The sequence below is a fragment of the Nanorana parkeri genome, unplaced genomic scaffold (assembly GCF_000935625.1).
Source record: "Nanorana parkeri isolate BGI_ZX_2015 unplaced genomic scaffold, ASM93562v1 scaffold344, whole genome shotgun sequence".
NCBI lineage: Eukaryota > Metazoa > Chordata > Amphibia > Anura > Dicroglossidae > Nanorana > Nanorana parkeri.
In genome coordinates this window covers 463,935-478,187 of record NW_017306612.1, presented here as the reverse complement: position 1 = coordinate 478,187, position 14,253 = coordinate 463,935, and the positions used below count along the sequence as shown (strand labels likewise).

Sequence of the window (14,253 nt, the reverse complement as noted above, 5' to 3'; positions counted from 1 at the left end):
ACGATCGCCGCCGCTCAATTTGATACAAGTGATCCGATTAAATCACTTGTATTGAACGAGCAGCGGCTCCCACTGTACATTTAGCTCTGCTTGTCCAGAGCAGGGCTAAATGTACAAAAAACTACTCGCCCGGCGCCTGAAACTGCATGTCCCGGGCGATAGGGCTTCACTCCATAAGACGCACACACATTTTCCCTTGCCTTTTGGGAGGGGGGGAAATGCGTCTTATGGAGCGAAAAAATACGGTATTTGCTTTAAAGCGGATCTTTACCCTCTTTCACTGAACATCATATCAGCATGCAACTCTGCCTTACGACATGAAATCGTATTACATTCATTCGTTAAACATTTTTTGCTTTTACACACAATGGCTGTTTTTCTACTTCCTAGTTGAGTGAGGTACTGGTGATGAAGCCCTGGCCTCACAGATGCACCCTGGGAACGTTACGTCGCCAGTGCCTTCCTGGGAAATCTCATTTGTAAACTGCAAACTCTCACAAGATCTCAGGGGAAGGTATTCCCCCTCAGATGATGTGCCCGGTCACATGTTCCAGGAGGCAGACTTCCAGGAAGTCAAGGGTGATGGATTCATCTGCCCTTAGTCAAAATGGGCACCGTGAGAAGAATGGGCAGGAAAACAAGAATAAGGAATGCAAAGAATAAAAAGTCAGCAATTATCTAGAAGTATCCATCTATAGACTGCCATTACTAAACATTTTTAAAAGGTGCCTTTGTTGTAAGTTTTAAGGTAAGGGTGAAGCTCCTCTTTAACAGGGAACTATGGCCCAACCATTTCTGGCTATAGTTCTCTTTAGGGTCACAGCAGGACAAATACTAATGTCCTCTGTAACCCAAAATTTTCCGAATAGACCGCTATATGCTGACAGCACAGAGCCCCACTGTGGCCAGGAAAGATCCAGACATCCCGGATCTTTCCGGGCCACAGTGGGGCTCTGTGCTGTCAGCATATAGCGAGCTACTTGCTGTCAATCAGCCAGCGGGGTTGGATCTCCACAGTATTGTCTGGATCTGTCCCGGCTGTGGTGCTCTCAGCATATAGCAATAGCCTGCTATATGCTGAGTTTTGGGTCCAAGGAGGACACAGTATATGTCCTCGCGTGATCCTAAAGAGAACTATGTTAAAAAAAAAAAAAACGTTGGCCAATAGTTCTCCTTTAATGATTTGTTGTCACTGAATATCCCTGATTAAACAGATACACACAGGAGCCAATCAGAATGCCTCCTGCTGTTGTGAAGCCCCTGACTGGTTCCTGTAACCCACTAAACTGCAGAGACCACTCAGATGGCCCTGTGCAAGTGTGGAGGCCACCATAGACCAGTGGGTAGGCAACCTCGGCACTCGATGCTCTGCCGCTGGCTGGATGAATGAAGCGCCGCTCCCTCGCTGATAAAAACGTTGCAGATTGTTACTCCCAAAGGAAAGAAGCGACACCTTGTTCATCCAGCCAATGAGGAATCAACCCGTGCAAACAAATAAGTATTTATCTGCCAGGAATTCCTATTTCTTCAAACAATGATAACTCTGCAATAACAATTCCCAGAGGGGACCGGGGCAGGCAGAATCTACAGCAGTTGCCCATGGCAACCAAGCAGCTCCAATCTTTTATTTTCAAAGCTTAGTTGAACAAGCTGAAGAGAGAAGCCGATTGGTTGCCACGGGCAACTGCTCCAGTTTTAGTAAACCCCCTCTTCTGTAATGTCCCATAGCATACAATCAGATCCAAGCCTGCACTGGAAAAAACAACTTGGCAAGAACAACCTGAACTTGATTGGATGCTGCTAGGCAACCAGAAGGTTCCTTATTCCACCTCAATAATAATTAGAACTATCAACTACACGCCACAGAAGGTTCAGATTCGACACAAATGAATTGTTCTGTGGTCGGAGATCGGCATTCGGAAGCCCCGAAGTGGTAAAACAATAGGCCCCGAGGAAGGAGATCTCACCCCTGGAAGAGTTTGCTTTTATGTCTGAATGTGCTCAGGTTATTCACATTCCTCCGATCGAAATACAATCCAATGAGCGCTGCGGCAGGCAGGAAGGAATAGCACCAGTATGCCCGGACAAAGGACGAAACGTTCATGGTATCTGAGGAGGAAAACAGGAAAATGTTATTATGGATGATCTATAGTGAGGTTTATTATATCTTATTCCTCTGCCCAACATACTGAGGGGCCCATCTGTCGGGGACGACCACAGGTCCCTACTCTCTCACCCGTCTCCTGGGGCCACTTCAGGTCCTACCCACTTATTCTTCAGGAACCCCTCCAGACCCACACTCCTGTCCACCCCCCTTAATTTCTCTACCATGCATCTCCAGGGGCCCCTGCAAGTCCTGCCTACTCATGCCAGGGGCCCCTCCAGATCTATGCTCTCGTCCTTCTCCCAGAGGCCATTCTTGTGCCTCTGATCCTGCCCTCCCACCCATCCTCTAAGACCTACGATCCATCACCCAGAGGCCCCCTTAATACCCTTTCGAACATCTCCCAGGGATGCCTCTGGTCCTGCCCTCCCCCCAGGAAGTTCCTTCCCAAAACCCACAGTCCTGTCCTTTTCCCAGGGGCCCCATCAACACCCTTTCGTACATCTCCCAGGGGCCACTCTGGTGCTGCATCCACCCTAAGACCCATGGTCCTGTCCCTCTGCCAGGGGCCCCCTTAACACCCTTCAGGGCATCTCCCAGGGACCCCTCCTTACCTACACACCCGTTTTTCTCCAAGGGCCCCTGCCCAGTTCCACGGGGGCCCTTGTCCTACTCTTTCAATTGCCTCCCAAAGAGCCCTCCAGTCCTCCCCCACCCATCTCCCCATAACCCCTCTGGTCCTACTTTCTTGTCAGCCTCTCAGGTACACAACATGAGCACCCTGTAGTCCAGTAGCGGCTGTGGAACTACAACTCCTATTGTGTTACAGCCTAAACGAAGGGTGCCAGGCCATGGGACAGGACTGCAGCCTCTTGCCTGTATCAATAACACTGCCCTTTTTCTTGTCTTCATTGTTGCCCTGGATACCCCCTTACCACCCCCCAGTGCACCTCCCGGTCTCCAATGTCACCCCCTGGTCGCCCTTCACTCGGTATGCCCCTTCCCCTGTTTCAGCAAAGGACACTGGGGGAGCCCACTATATTTACGGCCGGTGGGGGTGGAGAGAGTATACCTGGGGGCTCAGTGCCAGGCGCACGGCTGTCAGAATGCACAGTAGTCCCCCCCTTCGCTACGGTGGGCAGTTTAATGTGCGCTGTATGTCTACAGAGGACACTGGAAGAGTCCACTCTGCTATTTGGGGGGTCATATCGGAAAATACCCGCCCACAATACATCGCTCGCAATACTGTCCCTCCGGAGTATAGCTGATAAGGAGGCAAGAAATTGGGCACAATACCCGCACACGGCTGATCAAAGTGATATAAGTACCTAAATAAGGAATAAATACCCCCTATCCGGCAAACAGTTGGACGTGCCCTATGTGCCCGGAAACACTGGGCGAGACCACTATGCCATTCCAGGGGGGAGTAACATCAGAATACAGTTTTCTGAGAAAACAGTGCGGGTACTACTAGATAGTGGAGTAGAGAAAGTGAAACTGTGCTAGTAAACGGCTAGCGGGAGCGGTGTGGGCTGCCACTGCCAGAGATATCATGCTCCCCCCTCCGCTTCGGACAGTTGGACGGTGCCTGGCGGTTTCCGGTCCTGCGCAAAGCGGGCTGCGGTGGCTGGAGGACTGAGTGGTGAAGCCGGTGTATGGGGGGAAAGCGAGGAGCGCTAAGGGCCTGCTTGGTGTGACAGGTAACCGGCTGGGTCCCTCAACGAGTCGGTCTTCGTGTATGGAGGGCCTAGAAAAAGCATCTGTTACCCATAGCAACCTATTAACCCCGTCCCAGGAGGGGTTCATGTGGAGACCCCTGTTCTTCTCTTGGTTACCTAAGGCAACCACTTTAAAGTGTCCCTGACATGAGACAAATACAGTTCCTGCCTTCTGCTGTCATGCTGGTCCTTTGGCTTCAGTAGTTTCTGAGTTGCTGACCTGAAATGAGTTGACAGGAAAAGACAGACTGTGCTCTGAGAAACATTCAAATTCTGTTAACTTTATTAATTGGAAAAACATGAACAGAGAGACCTCCTCCTTTATAGAATGAGCCCCTAATTGCGGTCATCACCCCGACTTGCAAGCAGCTTATTCTATACTTTTGACGTCACAAGCTTGCCGGGCTGAAGTTCTGATTTTACTGTCTTGGTGCTTCTTGGGTGTCAATGACTTGGAGTCAGAGGAGCGGCATGACACCCAGGCAGCTAGCATTTTCAGATGGAGGTCAGCAATGGCAACCCGCATGGTTTTCCTGGGACAGGTGTCCTTTAACTCCTTCCTTCCCTTAACGCAGTGCTGCAACCTGTATGCGTTCAGGCAGCGTCTCCGTCCTGTACTGGGAGTGTGCTCAGTTGCGTGCACCAACACTGTCACCGACAGCTCCCAGTTGCTGTTTACGGTCATGAGATGGAAGGACGAGGCCCAAATCCAGTAACTATGTGATGCAAAAGCCTCAAAAAGTAAATCAAAAACTTCCTTTAGCTTCCCTGACTGAGCCAAATCCTCCTCTTGTTTGCGTCTCATATGTCCCCTCCCAGACACTGCAGCTCACAGTGGGAGGGTTTCAGCACCAGAGGCATTGCTGTAGATCCAGAAAGCAGTGGGCGGTGCTGGGTTTGGCCAGGTGCTGATTGACACGTTACAAACTTGTCAGTCAGCAGTGACAATCATGAAAGCAACATCTTCTCCTCCCACTGTAGTATAGAGTGACTCAGCCTACGTGAGGGTGACAACTCTGGTCTGAATTGAGGAGCTGTGCAGCATTGTTGTCACCCCCCACCACAGGAAACTGCATTGGGGTGGGGGGCTTCACTGGCAGGATCAACAGGTATTTGTGGGGCTTTGCAGGAGGACTAAGGCAATATTGCATCGTGGGAATCGCACATTCACCTTTTCACCGGTGATGGTGTGATTCTGAATGGCACCCAACACACCTTGCCGATGCAGGTGTACTGCCAAAAAAGGTCCGGGTCTGATTTCCAGGCCATCGAGATATGCATGCATTACAGCAACACACCCTAAGGCTGGGTTCACTCCTAGGCGTATTGAATATGCGCGTTTGTCGCGTGTTTCGTGGTAAGAAAAACGCGCGATAAAAACGCCCCAAAGAAGCTCCTGGACTTCTTTGGGCGTAGGGCGTTTTGTAGCGCGTTCATACGACCTGTAATAGCCCAGGTGTGAACCATACCCATAGGAAATAATTTCGGTGTTTGAGCGTCTTGCAGAGCGTAGGAACGTGCTACAAAACGCCCAGGTGTGAACCGGGCCTAACGGTGGGGCGTGAGCCTATAATTAAATGCTGCAGCACATATTTGGTTAATGGGGGCGGGGCATATGAGAAGTCAGTGATTGTGTTTACATCTTTTGTATTCTCTTTTTTTTGTGCCTCATTTCAATTTGTTTTCCTTTCTTTTCCACATCAGATTTGCAGCAGCTGCCAGGATGACCTCCATCATTAAGCTGACAACGCTCTCCGGAGCGCAGGAGGAGTCGGCCCTCTGCTACTTGCTGCAGGTGGACGAATTTCGCTTCCTCCTCGACTGCGGCTGGGATGAGAATTTTTCTATGGAGATCATCGAATCCATCAAAAAGTACGCGTCAGAGCGAGGATTCCGTCTTGCACATTACTAGATAGACCGGTCATTAGAGGTGCACCGAAAAAAGTCAGGCCGAGACCGAAAATGTTTTTTATTTTAACTTTTTCAAATATTTTTATTTATTTTTTATAAACTTTTAATGTTTTTATATTTTATTTATTAATTTTTATTAAATAGTTTTTTTTTTTACTCAATCTCTTTTTCTGTATCCCCAGTTATCAATGAACAGGAATCCTCTATACTGAGTGTTCCTGTTCATTGATAACATTAGGACAGAGTATGTTTACTATACCTACAATCATGAATGAACAGGAAGTGATGTAGAGGTGATGTAGATGACTTCCCATTCATTCATAACTGAGGATACAGTAACCATACCATGTCCTCAATTATGTACAAACACTCAGCGATCACTGATCACCCGCTCTCCTTCCTGACACGCTGTCACAGGAGGCTGAGCGAGTAGTGCGGGAGGAGAGCTCAGCCTCCTGTGACAGCGTTGGCCGTCTCCGCCCCCACACCACTCTCTTGATCGGTGACAGGAGGCTGAGCGGTGCGGGGAGGAGACACGCCGGCCGCTCACAGCGCTCTCCTCCCGCACTGCTCGGCAGCCTGTGACAGTTTCTCTCCTCCCCGCTGGGACACAGAGCAACGCCCAGCGGGGAGGAGAGAAAGAACGAAATGCACAGCTATTTCGGCCAGAAAATGTCATTTTTGGCATTTTGCCATTTTCGGCCGATATGTTTTGGCGGCCGATATATCTGTGCATCCCTCCCGCTCATTGTTATATTGGTACAGGGTGGAAAACAAAGACTTTGCGTATGTGCCACGCATTCGGGTGCCGGCAATCCCACTGCGGGCGGGGGCGTGGCTGCGGTGCTATTGACTTCAATGCACCACCACAACCCAACACAAAGTGAGCTGGCCGGGTTGCATTCCAGTGCGTTCCAGAGGCCGAACGCACTCTTGATGGTGTGACTGGGCCATCAAAGTCTTACATTGTGGAGATGCGAGTTTGCAGGGATTGAGAGTAATCAGTTTCAACACGGGTTGAGAACTTGCTATGTGTGTGCAGGGTAAAAATGTAAGACTGGAGTTCAGCTTTAAGGTGAACCTTGTGTTTTGGACAACGCACATATTCTTGTTCAGGAAATATGAACAAACGTGTCAGGGTGGTAACTGCCGTGCCGTCATCCTGAGGATTTCTATTGCTTTTTCCGCTTTTTGCTAGGTATGTCCATCAGGTGGATGCTGTCCTCCTTTCTCACCCAGATCCGCTGCACCTTGGAGCTCTCCCCTACGCCGTGGGCAAGCTAGGATTAAACTGCGCTATATATGCTACGATCCCTGTGTATAAGATGGGGCAGATGTTCATGTATGACTTGTACCAGGTCAGTATTACCTTCTCTGTCTCATACAAGTCCGGATTTTTCCCATCGGAGGAGGAGGAGGAGGATTAAAGTTGTAACTGTTTTTTATATTCCAGTCTCGGCACAACACAGAAGATTTTAACTTGTACACTCTAGATGACGTGGATTCAGCGTTTGATAAGATACAGCAGCTGAAATTCTCACAGATCGTCCACTTGAAAGGTAGGCACCGAATGTGATCTCCCATTTAGATTGTAAGCTCTCAGGGGCAGGGCCCTCCTTACCATCTTGTCTGGAATTGTATTGTAATGTCTTCATTATATAGGGCTGCAGCTAACGATTATTTTCATAATCGATTAGTTAGCCAATTATTGAGTTTCATTAATCAGATTAAGAAAATCGCTCCAGTGATGGACTACTAGTTTGTATTGAGATTTTCGTCCATCCCGGGGGCGGAGCTTGGACCGGTGACTACTTTACAACACACACACAGGGACCATGGGGAATAAAAGTAGCCCTCTTCCAGAACAGCGTAATGTACCATCAGCTATGGAGGAATGCAAATCCCAGCAATACATTATACAGCGCAATGTGGGACATTTCACAGGGGGGGAGGGGGGAAACATCTCCACCACGGACAAGTGCTTTCCTCCAGGCAGTCCCAGGCTGCTCTCCCCTCCTCACACAACACACATCTCCCTGTAGTTCCCCAGTATATTACCTGCTGAGCAGTCTCCAAGCAAATGTCTTCCCTGTGAAGATCGTGGTGTCGGCCACCACTGCCCCCTTGAACTGGATAAGTCAGTGAGGCGGGGAGGAGAAGCAGCGTGCATGGCACCGCGAGCAGGGCCAGGCAACTAATCGAATGCCAACGAATCGATGATGGAAAACGTTGACAACGTTTTCCATCATCAATTATAATCAATTTAGTCGATTAGTTGTTGCAGCTCCATATAAATCCTGTATAGTAATCATTGGTAGACTTAAGAGCCGGGCTCCGCAAACTTTTCCACCTTGTGTCAGATTTATAAGCATTAGACAACCAGTGGGCCAACGAACAATAGAGTGTCGTAGGTTATGTACAGTTTTTACACTTGTAGTTGTCATGCCATTAGCGGTACAGTTATGACTGGAAAACTTAACTGCTGCACACACAAATATGTTCAGCCTCAGTGCATACACTTCAGAGCTCAGATCAGCTCCAATGCATGCACGTCAGACCTTAGATCAGCCCCAACACATGCACTCCAGACCTCAGATCAGCCCCAATCCCTGTACCTTTAGGAATGCAGGATACAGCTCTAAGCATGCATGTGGGCTTCTTCTGCACAGCACGCCGTCAGGGAAGTGACGAGGTGGCTGTCACTTAAACATGTTACCTTTTTCTAAAGGGTGTTTAGACAAATGATTCATTTTATATCACTGACCGGCAATTTCTTCTGCAGGAAAAGGTCACGGTTTATCCATCGCCCCATTGCCAGCTGGCCACATGATTGGAGGAACCATATGGAAGATTGTGAAGGACGGAGAGGAGGAGATTGTGTACGCTGTAGATTTCAACCACAAGAGGGAGATGTAAGTCATGGTGTCTCACAAGGGCACAGCTTAGGGGTCTTCTGCCATACCTGTAGAGGATGTGTACATAAACCCTAAGGCTCTGTTCACACCTAGGCGTATCGAATATGCGCGTTTCGTGACGCGCGTTTTTACCGCGATTCGCTGTAAAAAACACGCGCCGAACGCGCGTTTCCGAGGGCTACTTGGCTGTATCCCAATGGAAACGCGAGACCAAAACGCCCCAAAGAAGTACATGTACTTCTTTTGGGCGTAGGCCGTTTTGTATCGCGTTCAGACGGGCTGAAATACGGCAAGGTGTGAACCATACCCATGGAAAACAATGGGATTTTAATGTTTGAGCGTTTTGTAGAGCGTTGAACGCGCTACAAAGCGTACAGGTGTGAACCAGGCCTAAAAAATGAGCTTCTCTCAGATTCAAGGGTACTAACATCATTACAAATAGGTCCCCTGTGTAACGACTTCCTTTTCATTACAGCTTCATTTTAATAACATTATAAACATCACATAGATGTTTTTTTCTTGTGCGTTGTTTCTAAAAAGAAAACGGAACCCCTTTACTTTTGATGTTACTGTCTTTGTCATGGCAGTATGTTCTAATTTGACATACGTTACTTTTTCATAGACATTTAAATGGCTGCTCACTGGAAATGATCAGCCGTCCGTCTCTGCTCATCACAGACTGTTTTAATGCAACTTACGTCCAGCCGCGGAGAAAACAAAGAGATGAACAGCTACTAAGTATGTACTGATCCCTTCTGCCCATGCTGTCTGCATTCTTCTTGTTGTAGTGCTAGTCAATGGAGCTTATTTATGCTTTTAAAGGAGAACTATGAGGTCAGGGCTTTTCCCCATAGTTCTCCCCAGGGTCACGGGAGGACAAAAACTAGCGTCCTCCCGTGACCCAAAGCCCTGTATACCGTGAGCTACAGCTCGCAGTATACTGAGACCACCGCAGCAGGGACGGATCCCAACATTAATGTCTGGATCCACCCAGCTGCGTGATGGACAGCTGGCTCTGTCTATCTAGAGGCAGAGCCAGCTGTAACACCCCCCTCCCCCGTCCGTTCTGCCAGTCAGCGCTGGAGGATCGGAGAGGGGGGAATCCCTACAGGGAGCCGTGACTGACAGTCATGGCTCTCTGCAGGGACAGAATCGAAGTGAGCGAGCGACGGTATGTGTTCGCTCACTTCCCGATCTATTGAGCCGACCTGTGACAGTTTCATTGTCACAGGTCGGCTCGAACTATGAGGCTGAGTGATTTTCACTCATCCTCATAGTTCTCCTTTAAAGTAAATTTTAAAATGTATAATTTTGAGTTGTGATTCAATATATTCCAAGTATACCTATCCAGCTTTAGTCCCATGAAGTAATCCTATAAATAAAGACTCATTGCCAGGGGCGTAATTACAGATAATGGGACGCCATAGCAAAATTTTAATAAGGCCCCATGGAAAACCCTTAAAATCTAAATCAAGGACAGGTAGCCAGAGAGCTGTCCGCATAGTCCCTTCCTGTACATCTGATGTCAACTCTTCTTGATTTGGAAATGCCATAAGGGGTACAGGGTCAACAACAACTTCAGCAATCCTTCATGGGGCCCCTTTCCACCCCATAGCCCATAGCAGCAGCATGGGCTGCTAAGGTTATTGTTACGCCCCTGCTCATTGCTGCCAGTTGGTAGCAGTGATTTAAAGCTGAAATGTAATGTATGCATATACCGTATTTTGCGGTCCATAAGACGCACCGGACCATAGGACGCAGGGAGGTCCGGCGCGCCTTATGGAGCACTCGACAGACTAGCTTCTGACACAGCTTCTATGACAGAAGCTGTGACAGAAGCTGCAGTTAGTGACCGCTGAGACAGGTGGCACTGTGATTACAGCGCCACGGTCTCTGATCACACAGAGCAGACGAAGAACGTCCGTTCTTCGTCTGCTCTATGGTGATCTCGATCGTCGCCGCTGCTCGGTTTTAATACGAGTGATCTCATTAGATCACTCGTATTAAACGAGCAGTGGCTCCTATTGCTGAATACGATCGCCGCTGCTCGGCTTTAATACGAGTGATCTCATTAGATCACTCGTATTAAACGAGCAGTGGCTCCTACTACTCGCCCGGCGCCCGAAACTGCATGTCTCGGGCGTTGGGATTCGCTCCATAAGACGCAGGGGGGGGAAAAAGTGCGTCTTTTGGAGCGAAAAATACGGTAATACTTTCCCTTGTTCCTCCTGCCTCTCAATCAACAAATTTCAATGACATTATTTCGTTTTCAGTGACTACTTCTTTTAGGGCTCATTGAGATAGTCACTGGGTCTTTCTGCTGGTCTGGTAAGATGGAGTTTGGTGGGAGAAGCCAGCAGGCTTCTGTAAACTTAACTGCACCTCAAGCTTTACATAAACGAACACATCCCTTAGGACCGGCATACCTGCTGGCCACTGGGTGCTGCAGCCTTTAGCTGTGTAATCAGCTGATCAGTTGTTTGATTACATGCTAATAGATCAGTGCATCACAGTTGCAATGCACAGGCTCCTGCAGACTCTTCCCGCAGCCTGAGGTCGGTATGGACTTTCTGGTATGGGACTGGAGGAAGTAATCAGTGGTCTACAAGTGCAGTGACATCACTACACTTGTGCTCCATTAATGTGTAAGAGTCTCTTTGTCATGGTGGCAGATGGGACTTGTAGTCTTTTCACATATCTGTGAATAAATGATGCAGCTGTGTAGAGGCATGGACTATGCTTTTCACTAGCGGCAACATAATTGTCACCACTGGCTGTAGTGGGAGGACTGGGGCATCTCGGGCTCCCAGGTTTGTCCTGCCCACTAACATCGCCGAATTTGATTGACCGGTCTAGAGACTCCTGGTTTGTCCCGCCCACAATGACACAACACCACGATTGACAGGCCAGGAGACTCCTGGTATGTCACGCCCATCGCCAGCTACAATTCCCATTGCATGACCGGGTGATACGGTGCGGTTATTGGTGATGTCCATAGGTGACCAAGGTGATAATGGGAAGGGGTTTGGTGATCAAGGAGTTTGACCTGGGTGATGAGGGGGGGGTGGGGGGGGTTGGTGATGTCCATGGGTGACCCGGGTGATATGGGGGGTCATGAAAGGAACGTTCAGACCCCGTTCACATTGAGGGATTTATATTGCGGCAATTTACTGTGCGATATCGCTCTCCAATGCTTCTCAATGGGGCAAAGGGTCCTGCTGTCGTGTGTCGCTACAGCAGGACCCTTTTTGGAGTGGATTTAGCCGTGATTCAAGCTTGCTCAATGCAAGCATTTGCGCAAAATGCAAATCGCGCGATTTGCGAACCGCTCAATGTGAACGGGCTCTCAGAGTATTTTAACTGCACTGCCTTGTTCTATGTGTGCAGCAAACGTCCTGGAGACCCTTCGAGGTGATGGCAATGTATTAATCGCTGTGGACACTGCTGGAAGGGTGCTGGAACTGGCACAACTGCTCGATCAGATTTGGAGGACCAAAGATGCTGGACTCGGAGTATACTCCCTGGCACTTCTAAATAATGTGAGCTACAACGTGGTGGAGTTTTCCAAGTCTCAGGTGAGTCCCAGGCTGCAGTTATAAGGTGTGTTTAGAGATATACTTACTTTGATTTATTGGTTTTACTTCTATGTTGGTGCTGCAGGGATTTGCTGTGTACTTTATCTTGGTGACTGCTCAAACTCTGTTATTGGTCCCTTAGCAAATAATATTTTGGATTCCATGAATCTGCTCACTTTTCAATATGTATTTACGTTTCAGGTGGAGTGGATGAGCGATAAGCTGATGAGATGTTTCGAAGACAAGAGGAACAATCCCTTTCAGTTCCGACATCTCACCCTGTGTCACGGCTTCGCAGACCTCGCCCGTGTCCCCAGTCCGAAAGTGGTGCTGGCCAGCCAGCCTGACCTGGAATGTGGCTTCTCCAGAGAGCTGTTCATCCAGTGGTGTCAGGATCCTAAAAATTCCGTAATTCTCACCTACCGGACCTCCCCTGGAACCCTCAGCCGCTATCTGATCGATAACCCCAACGAGAAGGTCATAGATATGGAGGTATGATGCAGCCTGGGTGCACAAGAATCTGGTTTATCTGTTACTTCTTGGTAGGACTGGCAATGTACACGTGTTATTTAATAACCCTTTCATGACCAGTGGTTAGCAAACCCTATATGTCCAGGCTAAATTTGGTAGCATCCGTATGTTTGGGTTAACTTGAATGTACCTCTGACTAATTTGCATACCGATTTTAATTTTAGGATTTAATCAAGTACTGTCATTTAGTACACTGTTTCTATTAAAAAAATGGACTGGGGGATCTGCAAGCTGAAGCCATTTTTTAATGAAGCCTGTGCTTGCCTTTAGAGTGCTATTGCAAGCTGCTTGGTACTACTCCCACCTTCCACTACCAAACACTGCAAAGAACGCAGGCACACTCAGTCTTCCAGCATATATGAGGTTTTATTGTATTTCAAAGTACATGGCTCCTCCAGGTCATGATAGGGCCGTTACCTTTCATAGATACACACACAGATATATATATATCTATATAGATAGATCTATCTATATATAGATATATAGATAGATCTATCTATATAGATATATATAGATATCTACAGATCTATAGATAGATAGATAGAATAGATAATATCTATCTATCTATCTATCTAGTCCTGTTTTCCTTGTCGCCCATTGAGAGACAGATAAAGTCTTAAATGTTCAAAACCTCTAAAAGCAGTCCAAGAAAAAAATAGAGAACGGGGGACTCTCTGCAGCAGCTGCCTGAAGGACCTTATGCCTGAAGCATAAGGTCCTGATCTAGTAGAGTTGGTCTCAAGGATTAGGATGCACCCTTTCCTGTCCAGACAATTAGCTTGAATGATGGTCTATCTAATCTTCTGAGAGATGGTGGAACGGGTAGCTGGTACATCCTTTTGGGTCCATCCAGGATCAGTGGCGGACCTAATAACCAAAGGGCCCTGGTGCAAGATTTTATCCTGGGCCCCCCCCCCAAACGGGGGGGGGGGGGGTGCACGGGAGCGGATCACACGCACCAACCAATGCTTCACCTATTCGACTGACGAAAATCTGGGTGAGATTACCTTAAAATGTGTGACCACGTCACTGGTCACACATTCTAACGTAGTGTCAAACTGTGATAGAACAGAGGCCTGTCTGTAATCATTTAATGAGAGAAATAGATTATGATAGGGAACATTACAGTGCAATATTCCCCATTATAATCCACATGTCTAATTACATGAAGTAAGAGCCTTCCCCTGCTCACACTCACCCTGCCAGGATAGCAGCAGCCATGTGTCGATGTGTGCACTCACTGCAGGGGGCGGGGTGGGACGTGTGACACATACACGTCTCCTGTGACTCACCTCCCCTCCCGCCGCCTGTTACTATGGACACGGCCGTGAGGGGAGGTGAGTCACAGGAACCGCCCCCTCACTGGGAAGCCCGTCGGCAGTGCGAGGCCCCGGTGTTCTAACACTGGGACCCTGCACTGCCCCATATTGCAGGACCGGACCCCACTGAGGCTGTGTGGGTGCCCAGGACCGGACCCCACTGGGCCCCCCCACAGCCTC

At 48.5% G+C, this 14,253-nt stretch overlaps 1 protein-coding gene across 1 annotated transcript in view; it reads left to right on the top strand.

Annotated features, from left to right (window-relative positions):
* Positions 1–3,769: 3,769 nt before the first annotated feature.
* CPSF2 (cleavage and polyadenylation specific factor 2) overlaps positions 3,770–14,253 on the top strand; it is a 19,771-nt gene continuing 9,287 nt past the window's right edge. Inside the window, exons 1-8 of the mRNA XM_018558525.1 lie at positions 3,770–3,804; positions 5,527–5,694; positions 6,932–7,091; positions 7,187–7,292; positions 8,516–8,645; positions 9,271–9,386; positions 12,036–12,223; positions 12,425–12,715. Coding sequence (XP_018414027.1) covers positions 5,546–5,694; positions 6,932–7,091; positions 7,187–7,292; positions 8,516–8,645; positions 9,271–9,386; positions 12,036–12,223; positions 12,425–12,715 — 1,140 coding nt within the window. The 5' untranslated portion in view covers positions 3,770–3,804; positions 5,527–5,545. The remainder of the gene's footprint in view (positions 3,805–5,526; positions 5,695–6,931; positions 7,092–7,186; positions 7,293–8,515; positions 8,646–9,270; positions 9,387–12,035; positions 12,224–12,424; positions 12,716–14,253) is intronic.